We start from the raw sequence: 21,579 nt of genomic DNA on the forward strand, positions 1-21,579 counted from the left end.
CATTTGTTAGTTATCACAGAAAATTTTCAACAATGAATGATCTGTACGGAGCTACATAAGGGACATTAGGGAGAACGCTCCCGGACAGAACCTTAGTTTGGAAGTCATGCTTAGTGACACGACAAATAGACTACTTCCAATTGAAATACAACATTTAGAAATAGGCCTACGTGTCCCTGATCACGTTTCAATAGATTAAATAACGTGACAGTGTCACGTATTTTCGTGAGACCATACCCGTACTTCCATGAGTATACTTAAAGGAAGTATACTATCCGCACTGTCTACTACGTTAATTTTTCAGATGTGAGTGCTGTTCCAAATCGAGTACTCCATGGTGCACTAACCGGAAATTACGATCACGTTTGCCGCCGTGGCTCCTCCCCCGCAATAAACATCCCACTTTGAACGGTGAACTCTTTACGCCTAGCAGCTATAAAAAGCTATAAAAACTATAAAAACTACAAAATGACTATTAATGCAGACTATGTGGGAAATGCGCCGACTTTGGCTCAGCCTGGCTCCGCCTCTTTCGCTACGTAGCTAAGATGGCTGCCGTTGAGTACGGGGAGTGTCCTTCGATCCTCCACACTTCACGATTAGCCCGTTTTGAGTACGGCATCCGGGTCCTTGAAGTATACTTCTTTTCGCGGGATCTGAATTGGAACGTACTGCGTACTCAAATTTTGGCGAGTAAGTACGGACAGTACGGGTATTGGAACACGGCACTGTACTTACGTGACACAAACCAGCACCGCAAACGTCTTTCTTTATAGGTTCATGGGTCTGATTCGCCGATATCCCCGGAGATTCTCGGGCATCTTTGACAATTTGGCTATAGATTGTCTCATTACACGCTAAATAATATCATTATAGCCTAAATATATATATAGCCTATACATATTGTGGCGAGCAGCGCGGGAAGGACGAGACGGGAGCCCAGGTTTAAATGGCGGCGCAACTCTCGTGCCTCAATACACAGCAAGACCCCGAGAGCTGCCTTTATTCAAACACACAACAGAAAACACGGCACACCTGACCAACACACACAACACTCTCACTAATGGTCCCGATCACACTACACATCACAATTAACACACAAACAATAAAGAACCCGAAACCCCACTTAACCTAATAACATAAACAAGTTATCTAAAGACAATAAAACCCCTTTTCCCCAAACAACATTATCAATACCCCATTACCCAGACTCCCCGGGGGGTAGGAGTCGCCACAATATATATAGGCAATATATATAATTAGGCAATATATATATAGCATTTGTGGTTTTGGCATAAACATAATAGGGTGCACTGTACTATCTGCGCACACCCTTTCTGAAGCCTCTCTCTCGCTCTCTCTCTCTCTCTCTCTGTCCCTCCCTCTCTCTCTTTCTCTCTCTCTCGTACCGTTTTGTGGAGCACGTTCATTGTCTGACAACACTCCCATTCAGAAAGCATTGGTTTACATTTCGTTCTGTGTAGCACGCAAAAAGTCGGACTATCGTACTCTGGAACACCCTTCAATAGATTAACGTTCGTGCGCATGAGCACGCAATCGCGTGATACCGGGTTGAAACTGTAGGGGATTTTATTTGCGGGCAATTTGCTTATGATGTTGTAACGAGTGAAGTCTACATTGGTCCTTGGCAAGTGTTTACTGGTGGTCAGGATTTGGCAGATGCAATTCTCCTCTGGGCGCTTGTTTTTTTTTTCTTTTTTTAATGCAGCATAACATATGCTACCAGCAGCCCTTGCTCGTCTTCAAAAGGCTGATGCTCAGTACCTCGTTTAATTTCGTACCCCCTTTACAGTCTGGCATTGTTTGTCTGGTAAACTTTGTTGATGTCAAGATAAGTGTTAAATTGCCAACACTGTTCTTTGTCCTGTGTGTATTAGTATTACATATCCCGAGTCAATACCCTGGTGTTTCCAACGCCGTTTTGCAAAACAAGCCAAAACACAAACTGTGGTTTTCAACTTTTATTGTTCGAATAGGATTTTCAACACCTGACAATACACTGTAGAGCATATTGTAATGCAGCGTTGAATGGATGAATAGCTTACATAAGGGTACCCAGCACTTTTCAAACCACACTCAAGCTTATGGTTATTGTCCCCACCACTTCTAAAAACAAACTGACGCTCTTGGAAGCCGTCATGGTATGGGGCAATTATTTGAAAAATCTGGATTTCCATTCTGCAATGGTGTGAATTGACTTAGACGTTCTTTGTATTCCTCACAGTGGGCCCCTTATGCAGCCCAAGCCTCCCCCCGTCCATGTGCTCTTTACCATTGATCGCATTTTGAAGACACGGACATCTCGAGGGCTTCTAAATTTCTACATAAGATATACAAGGTATATATGTAAATTACCCAAGATTAATGTAAGAAATATTGGGCATATATATATATATATATATTAGACATATAAGGCACACCAATTTCCACATAATAAGATATATAAGTCACACATATATATGTAAGGTAACCTTTGTTGACAGAGTGGTTTGTGTCCTTTTCATGAGTGATTCTGGAGCGGCTAGGTGCATCAATACAGTGGGTCCTTTCGGGACACACGTCAGTAGTACTGCATGTAAAGTATACAGCGCCAGGCACTGGGAACAGCTTGTGTCACTTCTATTTACGGTATGACATGATAAAGCAGATTATTAATTAGGGGTCCTATGAAAACCGTAGGAACCAATCATTAGTATTTATTATTCTAATTTGAACCTGACTTTTTTGCTCCAAAGGTTATAAATTGTACAACTCGTAAAATGAGTAGGGGAATCAAAAGATGATATAACCCATAGGTGGCGGTATAACAAGGCCTGGAAGTTCAGCATTTCAACAGGCTGTCATTAGGTGCAATATCTATAGCAATAAGGTGAAAGACAGCAGAGATATACATTTTAAATTGAATTGCCTTTGTAAAAACCTCTACAACACATACAGTAGGACCCAGTCATGGTTGCTTGCAACTATATTTCAATTTAAATTCAGTTGTTTTTTTATTCCCTTTTTTATGGTTGCCAAAATACACAATGCAGCAGCTCCTGCAGCCGAAGCTGACAACCCCCCTGCAGCTCCTGCAGCCAGAGGACCTGCAGCTCCCCACCCTGCAGCCACCCCCACAACCGTGATCCCCCCGCTGCCCACCTGACGCAGGGCCCCCCGCAAACCCTACGATAGCGGCCATAACAGCCATGTTCAAATCATGAACACAATTCAAATCAATATCGCAATGTAATATAATGGCAAAGGCTTTTTTAATCGCAAAGGCTGCGATTAAAAAAACAAAACATTTTTCTTTTCATATTATTTGGTGATTGGTTACCGTTACTGACTAGTAAGATTTATATTTCTTTATATTTTTTTCGGCCTGACCTATTGGAGAAAGCAGGGATCCTCCGTACTCATTACCACATACCCCGCCTTAGCATGTCCTCCTTCCTTACCCTATATATTCCTTCTCCCACCTAACCCTATTCTCCCTCCTAACCTTATCCTCCTCCCTCCTTACCCTATAGTACTCCCTCCTTACCCTATCCTCCTTCTCCCTCCTAACCCTATCCTCCTCCCTCTTTTCCTCATCCTCCTTCTCCCTCTTTACCCGGTCCTCCTCCCTCCTTACCCTATCCTCCTCCTCCCTCCTTAACCGGTCCTCCTCCTTCCACCAAACCCTCTCCTCCTCCTCCATCCTTACCCTATCCTCCTCCTCCCTCCTAACCCTGTCCTCCTCTCCTCTGATTGCTGCCTCTGCCTTCCGGTACATGGCGTTGGTGTAACACCCTCCACCGTTGCCCTCCACAACCTGCTCCACCTTTCCCAGCAGCTTGTGAACTTGCTGCACATCGCTGGGTGCCTCGTTGTTGAGAACGTGGTACCTGCCTCCACACCTGTCAATCAAACCCTTGAGGCTAGCAGGTGCGCTGGCCAGGTACTGCTCTATGGGCTCCTTCAGTCTATCTCCCATGGTGAACAGCACCACCGTGTGGTTGCGGACCGCCGCTTCTCCAAATACAGCAGCCATCATAGTGACGGCCTTTCTCGCCTCCTCTGTGTAGCGTCCCAGTGGGAGCACCAAGAGGAAGGCGTGTGGGCCAGGGGCCGTCAGGGACATGCATCGACTGATCTCCGTGATGATCTTCCTCGTGGGCAGGTGTGTGTCTCCAAAACCTGGCAAGTCCACCACCACCACCCTCTTCCTCCTCCTGCTCCACCTCCTCCTGCTCCACCTCCCCGCCTCCACCTCCACAGGGTAGTCAGAGATCCCCAGCTGGCAGACCTTGGTAACGGAGCTTCCGCTAAACTCAGACAGGAAGTGTTGTCGGCCCAGGATGGTGTTACCTGAGGCGCTCTTCCCAGATCCCGTGTTTCCAATCAGGATCAGTCTCAGCTCTTCTTCTGGATTATTCTCTCCCATGCCTGTTGACCACGGTCCTTTTGCTCCTGTGGGTGGAACATTACACAAGCTGTCCATTAAATTGCGTCGTCTTGTCCTACAATTACTTTCTTAATCTTTCGGTGAGTTATCGAACACAATGCTTAATAGTTCTATAATATTAACGTTAATTCCCATTGTTAAAAATGTTCAGTTTATGATTGAATAGGTTTAGATCATTGTCCTTGAACACTGGGTCTCATGGGTCTCTCTCTCTAGCATTGGAATACCACAGCTCGCCACTGGGCAACTTTTGCCACAAACCTTGAGACCTTGTTTTGGCAATATGATTAGACAAATCCATTGATTTGTTAATGTATGATAAGAAGTAGATCTCTATGATGACTTCAGTATGGGAGAATGAAAGATTCCGCCTGGACGTTGACAAAACAGAACTGCAGATTTGTGTAAATATTGCAAAAGAGTGCACACAGATTTACAGGCAATTGCTTGCCAACAAATAACTGCTGGAGGCTGCCAGTAATGGGCACATATCTAAAACAGACAGCGTTATAGTTAAATGCTTAATAAATATAGTATCTAAAGTTTTGGATCTATGGACATGCTCTTATTGTCCTAATGTTTATATTATTTTAGGCTTAACGTTATGTAATTGAAAAGCCTAATTCATGGTTTTTCATACATCCCAACAACAATATGGTGCGTTTTAGTATTCTCTGCGAACCGACTCGGACCTCGGATGTGACGTCACGGCCACGTTTCGAGCGTTTTATTATGTTTCGCTCGGTCATTGGAGAAAAACATTGGCGCTGTCACGGTAAAATTGTACCGGGGGCAAAAAATTGTACCGGCCTACGTCATCAGTTGTTTACATCTTGACAACCTGCCTGGCAACAGACGACGCGATCGTCTGTTGCCGGGCAGATTGCAAAAAACATTCGGCTCATGTTTCCAAAAGACAAAATAACATAATACAGATAACGGATCGCTAGATAACACTTGTTTTTACTTTATATTTGTATTGTATTTAATTGATTGTTTAATCGAATAGCAACAGACGACGCGATCGTCTGTTGCCGGGAAACGGGCGATCGCGTCAAATGACGTAGGACGGTTCTTGAACATTCGCGTCCTACGTCATTTGACGCGATCGCCCGTTTCCCGGCAACAGACGATCGCGTCGTCTGTTGCAATTCGATTAAACAATTAAATAAAATACAAATATAAAGTAAAAACATTGTGTACATGCAGAAAAAACATCTTATACAAAGCAGCAGAAAAATAGAAAACGGAAACGCTGCAATGTTTTTTTGTAGAAAACTGCAATTTTGGGTTTGAATTCTAATGTCGTCTGATTCATGGTAAACAAGCCTTACAAGCCAATGAGGCGATCGCTATCAATACGGGGCATGTATGCTTTGATTGACAGCTACACCAGCAGACAGCAAGGGTCGGGGACGGGCCTTAAAGGCCTGATTCCACCGGAGGCGTACGCGCCGCGGGACGGCTGCGCCGCGGTCACCGCTGCTGATCGCTTCCACTCTAATCAATGAGACCATTTCCACCGGGCGCGCCGCGGAACGTTTCAGCAGCGTCCCAGGAGCGGCGTGCTGCGCCGCGGCGCTATCTTTCCTTCCGATTCTATTTTTGCCGCGAGCCGCTGCTAAACCGCGTCAATTTCGACAGAGCAGGTCGAGCCGGGCAGGAAGTGAAAAGTAAAAGCCATAGAGCATCCGGTCAATTTTCAAAATAAAACACAATACTCAGCTCATGTAACTTCACGTCAACATTATTACGTCATGACCGGTGGCACCAGGTCAGCAGTCAATCAATCAAAGGGTCTCAGAGGGTCGGCAACATGGACGACGAGAGACTCATTGGCTGCATCCGAATACTCATACTTGCATACTATATAGTATGCATTTTGTAGTACGCAAAAAATATAGCGCGTCCGAATACTCAGTATGCATTCTGTAGTACGGAAGACGTTTCCGAATGCGTACTATACCGCCAAAGTAAACCACGGACTTCACTACGCTATCCCACAATGCAACAGGAGTCTAGTAACGAACGAAGAAGAGATGGCTGACTCGTCACCACCCGAAAGACGTCGTAGAAAGCGGCGAAAAAAAGAGACATTAAAAAGAGTAGAATAGTAAAATAAGTAATTAAGTAAAAAGAGACATTTTTAATTGAATAGCAACGATGACAAGACGGAAAACAGTTAACTTATCAAGGTAATTTTGCCGGCATCTGAGGGGAGATACGTCATCTCCAAACTTCCGGTGGAGTTTCGGCGATGTTCGGAAGCGTTCGGAGGCGTTCTACGCATAGCTGTAGACCGTACTACACAGTCAAATGTAGTATGGTCAAGTAGTAGACACTGGACAGAAATAGTATGTACTAAGTATTCGGATGCAGCCATTGTCTAAGTTCAGCAACATGAAGTCCTTTATGTACCAAATCATCCTTTTTATAAGGAAAATGTCAGAAAGGACAAAGCGTGGCATTTAATTGCAATAGTTTTGGGAGTGGAAGGTGAGTACATTAGGTTTAGGATTATCGCGTGAACTCGTGATCTCGCGTGAATACGGCTGGCTCGCAAGGCAGCGCTACGCTGCCGTTACGCGCCCGGTAGGAATGGACGCAGGGCAGAGGACGCAGCCGTTCCGCGGCGCAGCCGTTCCGCAGCGCATACGCGTCCGGTGGAATCCCGGTGTTAAAGGCCTTCACACACTGGCGCCGCAGCGGCGCGTCAAAAACTCCGCCCCCATTATTCCGGATGTACTAGCCCACACCAGCGCCGACTAGCTGCGCGGCAGCGTTCCGCGACGCGCCGCCCAACTAGTCTTCGAGCCAATGTTCAGGCCTCTGTCACGTTAAAATTGTACCGGGGGCGAAAATTGTACCGGCCTACGTCATCGTTTGTTTACATCCTGACAACCTGACAACCTGCCCGGCAACAGACGAGGCGATGCAGAAAACATGTTTCCAAACGACGAAATAACATAATACAGATAGCGGATCGCTATCTGTATTATGATAGATAGCGATAACACTTGTTTTTACTTTATATTTGTATTGTATTTAATTGTTTAATCGAAACAATAAAAGAATTTGCCAGCGAAACGGGCGATCGCGTCAAATGACGCGTCAAATCACGTAGGAAGGTTCTTGAACATTCTAGACTATGAAACCTGCTTAAAACACTCAGTTTACTAGCTAAATTCGATTAAACAATTCAATACAATGCAAATATAAAGTAAAAACAAGTGTTATCTAGCGATCCGTCATCTGTATTATGTTTCAAGAACCCTTCTACGTCATTTGACGCGATCGCCCGTTTCGCGGGCAAAACATTTGTCATTTGACGCGATCGCCCGTTTCGCCCGTTTATTGTTTCGATCAATTAAATACAATACAAATATAAAGTAAAAACAATTGTTATCGCTATCTATCATAATACAGATAGCGATCCGCTATCTGTATCATGTTATTTCGTCGTTTGGAAACATGTTTTCTGCCTCGCGTCGTCTGTTGCCGGGCAGGTTGTCAGGATGTAAACAAACGATGACGTAGGCCGGTACAATTTTCGCCCCCGGTACAATTTTAACGTGACACCTCCACACACCGGCGCCGCAGCGGGGCGTAAAAAAGTCTGCCCCCATTATTCCGGATGTACTAGCCCACACCAGCGCCGACTAGCCGCACGGCAGCGTTCCGCCCAACTAGTCCGCCCAACTAGTCTTCGAGCTAATGTTCTATTCCCTAGCGTCGCCGCCCCTGAAAAGGCGCTTTTTAAAAGCTGGTTTGTACATCCCGGGTCCCGTAGGCACTTCCATATCTACCCCTCACCACTGGATGTCGCCCTCTTTCGTTTGTGAGAAACAATTACGAGAATGGACGATGAGAGACTGGTCGTCGAGGTGGAAAAATATGTCGAATTGTATGACCAAAGTTCCCGTCATTACAAAGACAACTCCAAAAAGGTCATTGCCTGGCGAGCAATAGCTCTGGAGATTGGATCTTCAGGTGAGAAATGAACAATGGTGGACTAAGTACCCAAACCATTAACCATAATGGGAAATAGACGAAATCAAGTCACATATAATCACACCATAGGTAGAAACCAGATTACTCGTAATATATATATTTTTATTTAAGGCAAGGCAACTTCATTCATATAGCGCTTTTAATACATGAAGCAGACTCAAAGTGCTTCACATAGAAACATTCTCATACAATAAAATAGATAAGTAAAAGAAAACTCAGGCAAAGCACAAAAATGCATTGTCATGTATTAACTGTCTCTCTGGTATCAGATCATGTATTAACTGTCTCTCTGGATTTAAGGAAAAATAACATTAAGTGTCTCGAGCACTCAAATAAAATACACTGGCTACTGAATCCAGCACAGCAATAACATCACTGTATTTATCCCGAGGGATAAATAAAAAGTATATACATATGCAAAAGAGTATACCAGAGAGGGATAATAACTACATTATAGGTCATCATATAGGCTGCACCATATGGTTCTGCCATTGCACACTTAGGGGCGAATTAAAATATTGGCGTGACTCTCAGGATCTGCACGGAGCTCCTGGACCAGATTGTGGCATACCCCCTGTTCTTGTCTTTGTTCATTGATGGGGTGCATCCAAACCCTTCGTCTTCTCCTTGCCCGCCTACAGCGCAGGAGAAGAAGGGCAGCCCCCCTCTGTCTGGCAACAGTTATTTATTCTGTTGAAATAAAAAAAACTCAATAAAATGTGAAAGAGCTTGCTCAATTAAAATGCATAACTACTGGCTGCACATGTAAATGTGTGGCTATGTTAAGGCTATATAGATGGATGGATAGATAGATCGATACTGTATTGGTCCCAATAAAGCCATCCAGGAGCTCAATACAATAAATACACACAAGCCTTAAAAGGTGACTGCACTATATACTAAGCTTAATAGAAGGTCCTGCAGTTATTGAGATTGTTGATGCAGTAGATGAATAATTGCAAAATATAAAATAAATAAGAAATGACAGTAAATAAAACGATAAAGTGCCCTACAAACTAAGTTGATCTGATGCTTGAAAACATACTTTCACTGCGCAGATTATACATTTTTCAAATTATTCAGCTAAAAAGATGGAAAATAAATAAACTAGGATACAATAGGCTACTCACCCATTGCGTTCCGTCTCTTTGCTGCGGTTGATTGACAGGTGACTTCCTGATTTTATACTGCAGCGCGGCCGTCGCGCCGCCTCCTGTTGGTGCTAGGGGCGTGCTTTTGACGCGCGCGCAACCTACATAACCTTATCTAAATGTTCATGTCTGCAACAATGCACAATTCACTAAGTTACTGAACTTCTGAAGATCAATCCACCTTACCTGACTCCATATTGAGCATTTCTTTCTCAATATTATTTTTTCCTTTCGTTGTTTATCTGTTGTTCAGGTGAACTCCACCCAAAAAAAATCAAGAGGTTTGCGCAGTTTCAGGTCAAGCTGAAATCCACTTCTTCGCAAAGTGAGTTAAAAAAGTGAGATTAAGTTGAGACAGCAGTAAGCGTAGTCTACTGCATCTAAACAACTAGTAGTACATATGTAATGGACACAAGGTAGTTTCACTCATATATATGAGTTTCCATAAAACACACCCAGAATTCATTCAGATTCAGTAGGAATGTCATAGAGATGCGCAGTTTCCCAGCAAACATTTTTCCAGCAAACATTTCCTCGTCCTGCGTCGAAAACCAGTCTTCATTTTGAGCATTTGCCAACATGGAAACACAATCATAGAGGAATGTCTTTGTAAATAATGCTGCAAGCTCAGGAATCAATGAGACGTAAGGCAGTATCACTCAGAAAGATTCAAAGTGTATTCAACTACACAAAGCATCTACAGTTTGTTCAAGGGGTGCATGTTTCCGCACGTGAACAACTTCATTCCTGTCTATGCTTCAAACTTGAGCATGTTGCAGAAAATGTGCAATAGGGACCCCTGGCCGGGGTCACACTTTACGGTGGGTAACAGAATACGGTGTAACACCGGTAAGCCTAACCCTCGGACGCGGCTATTAAATCAATCGCTGCTCAAACAGAGCTACTATCCACACACACTGTAGTGGGTATACAATAAGCTTCCAAAAAGCTTGGACGCTGTAGTCAACGGCTGCACAGACAGAGTTACCATTTTCTTCTAAATTTGGGACTTATTTCAGTAACAGTTATAAAATGGCATATATTACTATGTTGACGATCGTATAGGACAAATAACCACGCTTAAGAAAAATCAAAAAACGTTTTGGGTTCACTGGCACTTCAACGTCACATGACGTTGCATAAGTGTTATCAGGTGGTTGTATCGGAGCAGTTTTACGAGTAGGCCTACATAAGCACAGTATCGGGCCCCAGTCCGAGCGTTACATTTGGTATCGATGATGGTATCGGTGCATCCCTAACCGCAGGGCATGTTCTAAAAATAGCACTCGTCACCATGGAGTCACAATTGTTATGATGTTCGAACCGATAACACTTGCATTGTTGTAGATGCGATTTTTGTTTTTCAGAAATGTTAAAATGTATTATTATTAATATTATTATCATTAAAGATGAACCGTGCAACTTTGTTTTTAGGAAGTTTGTATCAAACAAGTAGCCCTTCGTATGCTTAAACAAAATATCACCGCACGCTTTACAGGGCGATCACCGGACGCATCTCCACGCACGTGATGTAAACAGCGCGTTCTAGTGCTCGGACCTCCCCGTGGGGTTAGTTCTCTGGCGATAACGTGTGTTTGGTGTGTTCACACCAAACACGAAATTTTTCGCCCGTTCGCGTTGTCGCCGAAGTTTTGTCGCGCCACACATCATAATCTGTCGCTGTGCAAGTTTTGTCGAATTTGTTGCGCCACAACAAGATAACCACCATTGCATGTCTTCACCTTTTGTGGAAGAGGGAGAGACTTCGGAGGACCCGACGCAGTATATTCATAATATTGTAATGACCATGGAAGAGGCAGTGAATGAAGTATTGAATAGACAGAGATTTATTAGATAGGCCTACCTAATAAACCGTTGGAACACACAAGACCGGAAACATAGCAATGCCGGTAAAAACAAACCCCGAGAAGCCCAATCCCTATGAGAGCTCCCCGTGCTACGGCCATCCGGAGGCGCACAGAGCTTTTGGCCTTGATATTATGCATACAAATATTATATTATATACTATTAGATTATATATAGAGCTCCGGGAGTCGCAAACGGCAACATTCACTTTCTCCTCCATGCTGCAGTTCACCCCGGACTGTGCACTGCACTGAGTTTGACGGTTGAACGCTGATTGGCTGTTACGTTACACATGTGACTCAGTCCGCGTCAAGGTTCAAATATTTGGACTCGAGCGAATTTTTCGCGCGACAAATTCTCGTGAACGCGCTCGCCTGTGCACGGCAAAAGTGTGGCGCGACAAATCAAAACTTGTCGCCCGTTTTCTCTCTCGAAAAATTCCGACAGACAGACAGACAGACAGACAGACAGACAGACAGACAGACAGACAGACAGACAGACAGACAGACAGACAGACAGACAGACAGACAGACAGACAGACAGACAGACAGACAGACAGACAGACAGACAGACAGACAGACAGACAGACAGACAGACAGACAGACAGACAGACAGACAGACAGACAGACAGACAGACAGACAGACAGACAGACAGACAGACAGACAGACAGACAGACAGACAGACAGACAGACAGACAGACAGACAGACAGACAGACAGACAGACAGACAGACAGACAGACAGACAGACAGACAGACAGACAGACAGACAGACAGACAGACAGACAGACAGACAGACAGACAGACAGACAGACAGACAGACAGACAGACAGACAGACAGACAGACAGACAGACAGACAGACAGACAGACAGACAGACAGACAGACAGACAGACAGACAGACAGACAGACAGACAGACAGACAGACAGACAGACAGACAGACAGACAGACAGACAGACAGACAGACAGACAGACAGACAGACAGACAGACAGACAGACAGACAGACAGACAGACAGACAGACAGACAGACAGACAGACAGACAGACAGACAGACAGACAGACAGACAGACAGACAGACAGACAGACAGACAGACAGACAGACAGACAGACAGACAGACAGACAGACAGACAGACAGACAGACAGACAGACAGACAGACAGACAGACAGACAGACAGACAGACAGACAGACAGACAGACAGACAGACAGACAGACAGACAGACAGACAGACAGACAGACAGACAGACAGACAGACAGACAGACAGACAGACAGACAGACAGACAGACAGACAGACAGACAGACAGACAGACAGACAGACAGACAGACAGACAGACAGACAGACAGACAGACAGACAGACAGACAGACAGACAGACAGACAGACAGACAGACAGACAGACAGACAGACAGACAGACAGACAGACAGACAGACAGACAGACAGACAGACAGACAGACAGACAGACAGACAGACAGACAGACAGACAGACAGACAGACAGACAGACAGACAGACAGACAGACAGACAGACAGACAGACAGACAGACAGACAGACAGACAGACAGACAGACAGACAGACAGACAGACAGACAGACAGACAGACAGACAGACAGACAGACAGACAGACAGACAGACAGACAGACAGACAGACAGACAGACAGACAGACAGACAGACAGACAGACAGACAGACAGACAGACAGACAGACAGACAGACAGACAGACAGACAGACAGACAGACAGACAGACAGACAGACAGACAGACAGACAGACAGACAGACAGACAGACAGACAGACAGACAGACAGACAGACAGACAGACAGACAGACAGACAGACAGACAGACAGACAGACAGACAGACAGACAGACAGACAGACAGACAGACAGACAGACAGACAGACAGACAGACAGACAGACAGACAGACAGACAGACAGACAGACAGACAGACAGACAGACAGACAGACAGACAGACAGACAGACAGACAGACAGACAGAGTGACCTGGATAAATGTTTTCACCGGGGCCCCGAGCCTCCCGGGCTCCGCCGCAGCCCCACTGAAGTACGGGCTGATGGTGGGAAACATCGCCCAGATCGGGTCGAGACGGGCGTGTCGCGGCCTCGAGCCCCCAGATGCCACGGAGCTGGTCCGGGCGTTGGGGGGTCCTGAGGCATGGGCACCGCAAGGCGAAGGTTTGTGAGGAAGGCGTGTGGGCCGGGGGCCGTCAGAGCCACGCATCGACTGCTCTCCATGATGATCAGCTCCTGGGTCAGTTGTCTGTCTCCAAAACCTGGCATGTCCACCACCACCACCTTCATCCTCCTCCTCCTCCTGCTCCTCCTCCCCGCCTCCACCTCCACATGGTAGTCAGAGGTCCCCAGCTGGCAGACCTTTGTAACAGAGCCTGATCTACACCTGGACAGGAAGTGTTGTCGGCCCAGGATGGTGTTCCCTGAGGAGCTCTTCCCAGATCCTGTCTTTCCAATCAGGATCAGTCTCAGCTCTTCTTCTGGATCATTCTCCCCCATGTCTGTTGGATACGGCCCCTTTGCGCCTGTGGTTGGAACATTACACAAGCTGTCCATTAAATTGCACCGTCTTGTCCAATTTTTTTTTTTTATCTTCGGGTGAGTTATCTGACACAATGCTTCATAATTGTATAATATTAACGGTATATTTCCAGCTTGAGAAATGTTCAGTTTATGATTAAACTGGTTAAGATCACTGTGCTTTCTACTAGGTCTCTTACTGGCCTTGTGTTGCAATACAACAGCCGGCCACGGCAAGTTATGCCTCAAACCTTCCTGAACTACAGTGTTGTGCAAAACGGACAATAAATGGCAGAGATAAATAGGCGTGTGATAGTTATTGATAGTTATTGATTAAAAAAATTAAAATCATAAGTACAATCATTTATGGTAGGCCTATAGCCTAAATATAAGTTCCCAATTCATTGATGAACAAAAAGGTCAGGTCAACTCAAGTTAAAATCGTGTTGACAGTGAGTAAGATAAAGTTGAGCGAACAGAAGGGCTGGCTGTTGCATGAACACACTCAAACGTTTGAAATAGTTAAAGAAGGAATCTTAACCACGTATGTTATGTGTTATGGACACGAGCTAGTTTCACCAAACAACATACCAGTCTTGTTAAGTTTCGGTTACAGTATGTCAATGCTTAAAGTGCTTGTCAATGCTTAAAGGAGACAAAACTATGCTGACTATTTGAAGCAGTAAAATGAATAGATACCAGTTTTGGTCACTTGAACAAACAAGATCCCCGAATATAATCGGGAGGTGGCGCAGCAAACACCAGCTTTGTGTAGCATTAAGGCTTAAGTCATTAGAACCCTCAGCTAAATTAACACCTGGAGGTTTGTTGCACTGTTCCAAGCGACCATAATTGAAACTCTGAATTCGTCTGTGTATTTCTGCCGGTGTTGTGTAATTGTGACCCAAGTGTTGTAGAAGGAGCTTCATCTCAAATTGGGCAACCCCTTCAAATATGTCGTGCATGATATCGACTGAAAAATTTGTCGCCGTATGAAAATATTGCAAGGAATTCAAAAGGCATGACTTTTTCACGCCCATAACATAAGGAAGATGAGGGTTACTCTTGATAACCTCACAATGTTCTGCGTGAAGTTCTTTGGTTCGAAGTGAGATCTTACTGCTATCTTCACTGAACTCCGAAAATCTTCCTTCTCAAGTAGGCAAAAACGACAACAATAACGAGCACTGAACGATTCTACAAAACCAAATAAAGAATGGATACCAAGGTTGTCTCCTGTAACTTGAATGATGGTTCCTTAAACAGCATGATCATAAAGGGGAATCTGAACTCCTTCAGTTTCATTCGCCATTATTTCGCGATTTTATATAAAATCCCTTTTTTTAGTTTAAAGTTGTTTTTTTTAACACAATTATCATTTCTAACGCTTGTCTTTAACTATTAACTCCCTGACAGCCATCCTCAGCAAGATGTCTGCTGCTAAGGGTGTAGCGGTCGGTATTGACCTGGGCACCACCTACTCCTGCGTGGGGGTGTTCCAGCACGGCAAAGTGGAGATCATCGCCAACGACCAGGGCAACCGGACCACCCCCAGCTACGTGGCGTTCACAGACACGGAGAGACTCATCGGAGACGCGGCCAAGAACCAGGTGGCCATGAACCCCACCAATACCGTGTTCGACGCCAAGCGCCTGATAGGCCGAAAGTTTAACGATGCAGTGGTGCAGGCGGACATGAAGCACTGGCCATTCACTGTGATGAGTGACGCGGGGAAGCCCAAAACCCAGGTGGAGCACAAGGGGGAGAACAAGTCCTTCTACCCCGAGGAGGTGTCCTCCATGGTCCTGGTGAAGATGAAGGAGATTGCCGATTGCCGAAGCGGACCAGAAAGTGTTGAACGCCGTCATCACGGTTCCCGCTTACTTCAACGACTCCCAGCGTCAGGCCACCAAGGACTCAGGAGTGATCGCCGGCCTCAACGACCTGAGGATCATCAACGAGCCCACGGCGGCCGCTATTGCCTACGGTCTGGACAAAGGCAAGAGCAGCGAGCGCAACGTCCTGATCTTTGACCTGGGCGGGGGCACCTTCGACGTCTCCATCCTGACCATCGAAGACGGCATCTTTGAGGTGAAGTCCACGGCCGGAGACACTCATCTGGGTGGAGAGGACTTTGACAACCGCTTGGTCGACCACTTTGTGGAGGAGTTCAAGCGAAAGTTCAAGAAGGACATCAGCCAGAACAAGAGGGCTTTGAGGAGGCTTTGCACGGCTTGTGAGCGAGCCAAGAGAACCCTGTCTTCCAGCTCCCAGGCCAGCATCGAGATCGATTCTCTGCACGAGGGCACCGACTTCTACACCTCCGTCACCAGGGCATGCTTCGAGGAGTTGTGCTCAGACCTCTTCAGGGGAACCCTGGGACCCGTGGAGAAAGCCCTGAGGGGCGCCAAGATGGACAAGAGCTAGGTCCACGACATCGTCCTGGTGGGAGGCTCTCAGGAATCCCAAAGATCCAGAAACTCCTGCAGGACTTATTCAACGGCAGTGAGCTCAACAAGAGCATCAACCCAGACGAGGCTGTGGCTTACGGCGCCGCCGTGCAGACCGCCATTCGCAGCGGCGACACGTCGGCGAACCTCCAGGACCTGCTGCTACTGACGTGGTGCCCCGTTCCCTGGGCAACGAGACGGCTGGAAGGGTCTGAGGTGAGCTTGTGACAACGCCTAGCTCTTGGACAAGCCAATCGTTAATTGTGAATGCCAGAGTGGAGAATTGTTATTTTTGAGTTTTAATTATTGAAGCTTTCCTAATCTGAAAGCAAGAGCCCAGAAAATGTCTATTAATTAATTAATTGCTTCCCCTTTTTTGTCTTTTGTTTGGCTACCTGAATTTTAAGATGTGTGTCAGGTGGTGCTACGTATTTGTATTATATGTATTATTTTCAGATTTTGTAAATGGTACATTTGTTGAATTCATTTGTTCTTGCACTTGACTTGAGAGGATGTATGTTCATTTACAATGTTCTGTGAAGTTTTCTTGGCCTACAGAAAAAGTGAATATTTTTCTGCCGAGGTCTGGGGTACAGAGCATGAGGGCCAGGATGTCAGTGGAGGAGGAGCTGTGGTGGGGGGTGGGTTCGTTGATGATTACCAGGTTTGTTTCGGTGAGGATGTTGTTGAGTACTCTGCCAGAGTGCTAGGTGCTGTTCTTGATGTGATGAGGGGGCGGTTCCAGGGGTGTGGTGTTCTACTCATTCCAGGACTGTTTTCAGACTGACGATCTCGCTCTCTCGGGATGGTCAGGTGATGTGGTGAACCTGTTCTGCTGGTTTGTCATCCTTTCTCTTTTATGCTCTCTCACGAACACACACACACACACACACACACACACACACACACACACACACACACACACACACACACACACACACACACACACACACACACACACACACACACACACACACACACACACACACACACACACACAACCTACACACCTTAACAGGCATTAGTTCATCGTTTGTTCCATAAACTTCAGCAATGAAAAAATGGTGGGCATCGTTACAAAAACATAACCACAGTTTGAGCAATCAGAGAGGGGCTCGTAACTAAGAAAGATCTCTCCCCCCTCCCCTTGTGATTAAATGTGCTTTATAAATACATTTGATTTGATTAGCATTTTACAGACCCATACTATGCATGGGGCCTTTAGTACGGTCCACCACCGTTGCTTTCTTCCCGATAAGAAGCAACAATCATAATTACGTTGATTTACCTTTGAGCATTTTCTATTATAGCCGAATGTGTAAAATGCTATTTAGAATTCACCAACACCATTTATATATTGTGGCGAGCAGCACGGGTCAGACGAGACAGGAGCCCAGGTTCAACCAATTATGTAGTTCCGTGCCCCATACACCGCACGACTACGGACTGCCTTTATTAACGACCAACGAACATAACAGAAACACGACACACCTGACCAACGCACGCACTATCTGGAACCTTTTCCCCCTTGATTTACCGAGAGTTGCTTATTTGCTTATAAATATTTGCATGTGATCCTCACATAATTCTAACCACACACATATCCCAACATTGATATGTATTTGCAATGCAAATATTCACGGTTAAGGAATAGTTTCTGTTATTTTACACAGTGGATTTTTTTTAAGTCTTTATTGGACTCCTCTATACTGGTTGACCATGGGCACATACGAACCAGTAAACCTTTAGGATCCGTGAGTAAGGGTTACACACATTTTACCACACACCAGAAAAATAATTGAAATCAACGACCACACACATCAGGTTGGAATAGTTTAAGAATGAATCTAAACAAAGTAGGACATCGGTAATGGACACGAGCTAGTTTCACTAAACCACACGCCAGCATTGTTAAATTTCAGTTTCAGTATGAATGTCATGGACATCCGCAGATTTGTTTTTAGTTGTTGTAACCTACTTTTCCTGAGCGGAAAATGTATGTGTTTCTGTGCGTGTCCATGTGACCAGTTATAATAAGACATTATTTTCTAATAATCTTTATCATTATGTATCATTAGAAAATAGTTTTTACAACTTTTAAATCAACCACGAAATGAAGAATGATGCAAGTAAAGATGAAACATATTTATTAGATAGCTCACATTCTGTAAAGGCACATCTATGGGAAATGTTTTCTTCAATAGTTGTTTTTGTTTCTTAAAATTAACAAAACTATATGGGAAGCCTCTCTTATTTGTTCCAGTGGATTTCATACGTCCTGCGCTCTGTGTAGCTAGCTTCCCTGGTCCCTTCGCCGCTACAAACCTTTTCTTTGAACACCTTTACCACAAGACCACCAGCGAGCACCAGTCCCACCGCCGCCTGGCCCACCTCTGCTACTGCAGCCAGGACGCGGGCCCCCCCTCCTCCCCAGGAGGCAGACACCAAGCTGGGGCCTGAAGCAGCACACACCGCCCCGCTGGTCCCGGCTCTAACTACGGCCCCTGCAGCGGCAGCATGGGCTCCAGGCAGGGCTGTGGCCCCTAGGGCGGCCCCAGCTCCCAGGACGCCCCCCACCCCTGCAGCCACCCCCACAGCTGATACCCCCAGGAGGCCCACCTGGCCCAGGGCTAACTGAACTCCTTCCCCAGGACTGGCAGCTTCTAGCCCAGCCGCAGCGGCCACAGTGCCCCCCACAAGGCCTCCGATAGCGGCCCCCGCGGCCGTCTGTCCCGAGGCTGTTGCTACAACGGCGCCGATAGCCTCCACCCACCCTACCGTCGCCCCAGCCAGATGAGCTACACCCAAACCTGCTGCGTTCCCCACCACGGCTGCCCCTGCTGCTGCTGCCAGTGGGACAGCCGCACCACACAGAGCCCCTACCACCAGGCCAGTGACCACCGCCGCCACCACCACCTTCACTCTCCGCAGCACGCTGGGAGAAAGGGGCACCTGGCTTCGCCACCCCCTACCGGGGGCAGAGGGAGCACGTGGCCTCGGCCGGCCACCGCCCCTCCTTCTACGTCTCCACCCATCTCTCCATCGCTCTCCTCTTTCCCTGAGGAAGCTGAGAGCACCTCCTCTTCTCTCCGCCGTCTCGGTCTGTGTCCAAAACACCTCGTCCCCGTCATCAGCCCCCCCATCCCGCTCTAGGACACGCCTCCTCCATTCAGACATCTTCATTTCCTCTTCCTCGCCCTCTGCTTGGCCCCGCCCCCTCATTATCCTGTCCTGCTCCTCTCTGATTGCTATCTCCGCCTCCCGGTACATGGCGTTGGTGTAACACCCTCCACCGTTGTCCTCCACAACCTGCTCCACCTTTCCTAGTAGCTCGTGAACTTGCTGCACATCGCTTGGCGCCCGGTTGTTGAGAAGGTGGTACCTGCCTCCACACCTGTCAATCAAAGCCTTGAGGCTCACAGGTGCGCTGGCCAGGTACTGCTCTATCGGCTCCTCCAGGTCATCTCCCCTGGTGAACAGCACCACCGTGTGGTTGCGGACCGCCGCTTCTCCAAATACAGCAGCCATCATAGTGACGGCCATGTTCTCCTCCTCTGTGTAGCGTCCCACCTGGACCACCAAGAGGAAGGCGTGTGGGCCGGGGGCCGTCAGGGCCACGCATCGACTGATCTCTGTGATGATCTGCTCCTGGGTCAGGTGTGTGTCTCCAAAACCTGGCATGTCCAACACCACCACCCTCTTCCTCCTCCTGCTCCTCCTCCCCGCCTCCACCTCCACAGGGTAGTCAGAGGTCCCCAGCTGGCAGACCTTGGTAACAGAGCCGGCGCTACACCTGGACAGGAAGTGACTCCGGCCCAGGATGGTGTTCCCTGAGGAGCTCTTCCCAGATCCCGTCTTTCCAATCAGGATCAGTCTCAGCTCTTCTTCTGGATCATTCTCCCCCATGTCTGTTGGCCACGGCCCCTCTGCTCCTGCTGGGTGGAACATTACACAAGCTGTCCATTAAAGGTGCATTATACAATATACCACTACTACTGAATGTAATATACTACTACTGCATACAATATACTTCTACTGATACAATTTACTACTACTACTGATACAATAATGACACAATATACTACTACTGACACAATGTACTACTACAAGTGATACAACATCATTACTTCAAATATAATATACTTCTACTACTGATATACTAATACTGCAACAATACTGATCAAATATATACTAATTAAAAACATATACTACTAATAATACCATAAACTATTACTGCTACAATATACTATTACTGCTACAATCTACTACTAGTGATACAATATACTACAACTGATACAATATACTATTATAAAAAATGAACTACTACTGCAATATACCACTACTACTACTGAATGTAATATACTAGAACTGGATACAATATACTACTAGTGATGCAATGTACTACTACCACTGACACAATATAGTAATACTAATTATACAATGCTACAACGTATGTGTCTAGTTTTAATGTGATGTCTTTTGTGCATGTCCAGTCGGACTTGTTGTCTCCCTTGTTCTGTGTGGTAGTGCAGGCCTACTGTCCAGTGTGAGCCAAATCACCAAAATGAATTCGACACGACTTGCGTCGTTTGGCAATAATAAAGACTTGACTTGACAAAATACTACTACTGGATTGTATCAGTCGTAATGTTAGCTGACTATAACTGTACTATATTATACTATTGAAACAATGTAGTCTACCACTGCTAGATATCATACACTACTGATACAATATACTCGTACTACTGTATATAATATACTTTCTCTAAACCGACATAACATTGACATAGCATTTAGATGTTGAGCTGACAATGTTAGCGTATAGTCGACTCTTTCAAATGGACAACAATGGCTTCCCTTAGCGTTAGCAAGCTAATAAACGCATTTTTAAAAATGGTGGTTTTTTTTACTTAAAACACATAATCTTACCTGATTGCATGTTCAATGAAACATCGTTGTCTGAGGAAATAAGAACATAAAAACCTCATTTGGTTTAAGTTGGTTCGCCTTTAGGTTTTAGCTGTCGAGGCAGAAAGCTCTTCAAAAGTATAAGCATTGAACTTGAGATGTTCGGTCAATCTGCGACCTCTGTTGGTAAAAGAAGAATATG

General features: G+C 45.9%; 2 protein-coding genes and 1 pseudogene across 2 annotated transcripts; 1 reads left to right on the plus strand and 2 right to left on the minus strand.

Moving 5' to 3' along the window:
* Window positions 1-3,691: 3,691 nt before the first annotated feature.
* LOC130370500 (GTPase IMAP family member 4-like) lies at window positions 3,692-10,122 on the minus strand (the record flags this gene model as incomplete). The annotated part of the gene is made up of 3 exons (XM_056576246.1): window positions 9,799-10,122; window positions 4,256-4,455; window positions 3,692-4,207 (listed from the first exon to the last, which is right to left on the minus strand). Coding segments are annotated over exons 1-3 (735 nt in total), but the record flags the coding sequence as incomplete, so codon positions are not given.
* A 5,327-nt stretch (window positions 10,123-15,449) lies between these two features.
* Window positions 15,450-16,684, plus strand: LOC130370479 (heat shock 70 kDa protein-like; annotated as a pseudogene).
* Window positions 16,685-18,719: 2,035 nt separating this feature from the next.
* Window positions 18,720-21,545, minus strand: LOC130404047 (uncharacterized). The gene is made up of 2 exons (XM_056608642.1): window positions 21,399-21,545; window positions 18,720-20,401 (listed from the first exon to the last, which is right to left on the minus strand). The coding sequence occupies exons 1-2, from the start codon at window positions 21,406-21,408 to the stop codon at window positions 18,720-18,722; spliced, it is 1,692 nt and encodes a 563-aa protein (XP_056464617.1). The 5' UTR covers window positions 21,409-21,545.
* Window positions 21,546-21,579: the final 34 nt, after the last annotated feature.

Source organism: Gadus chalcogrammus, chromosome 2 (genome assembly GCF_026213295.1).
Source record: "Gadus chalcogrammus isolate NIFS_2021 chromosome 2, NIFS_Gcha_1.0, whole genome shotgun sequence".
In the NCBI taxonomy this organism is placed as follows: domain Eukaryota; kingdom Metazoa; phylum Chordata; class Actinopteri; order Gadiformes; family Gadidae; genus Gadus; species Gadus chalcogrammus.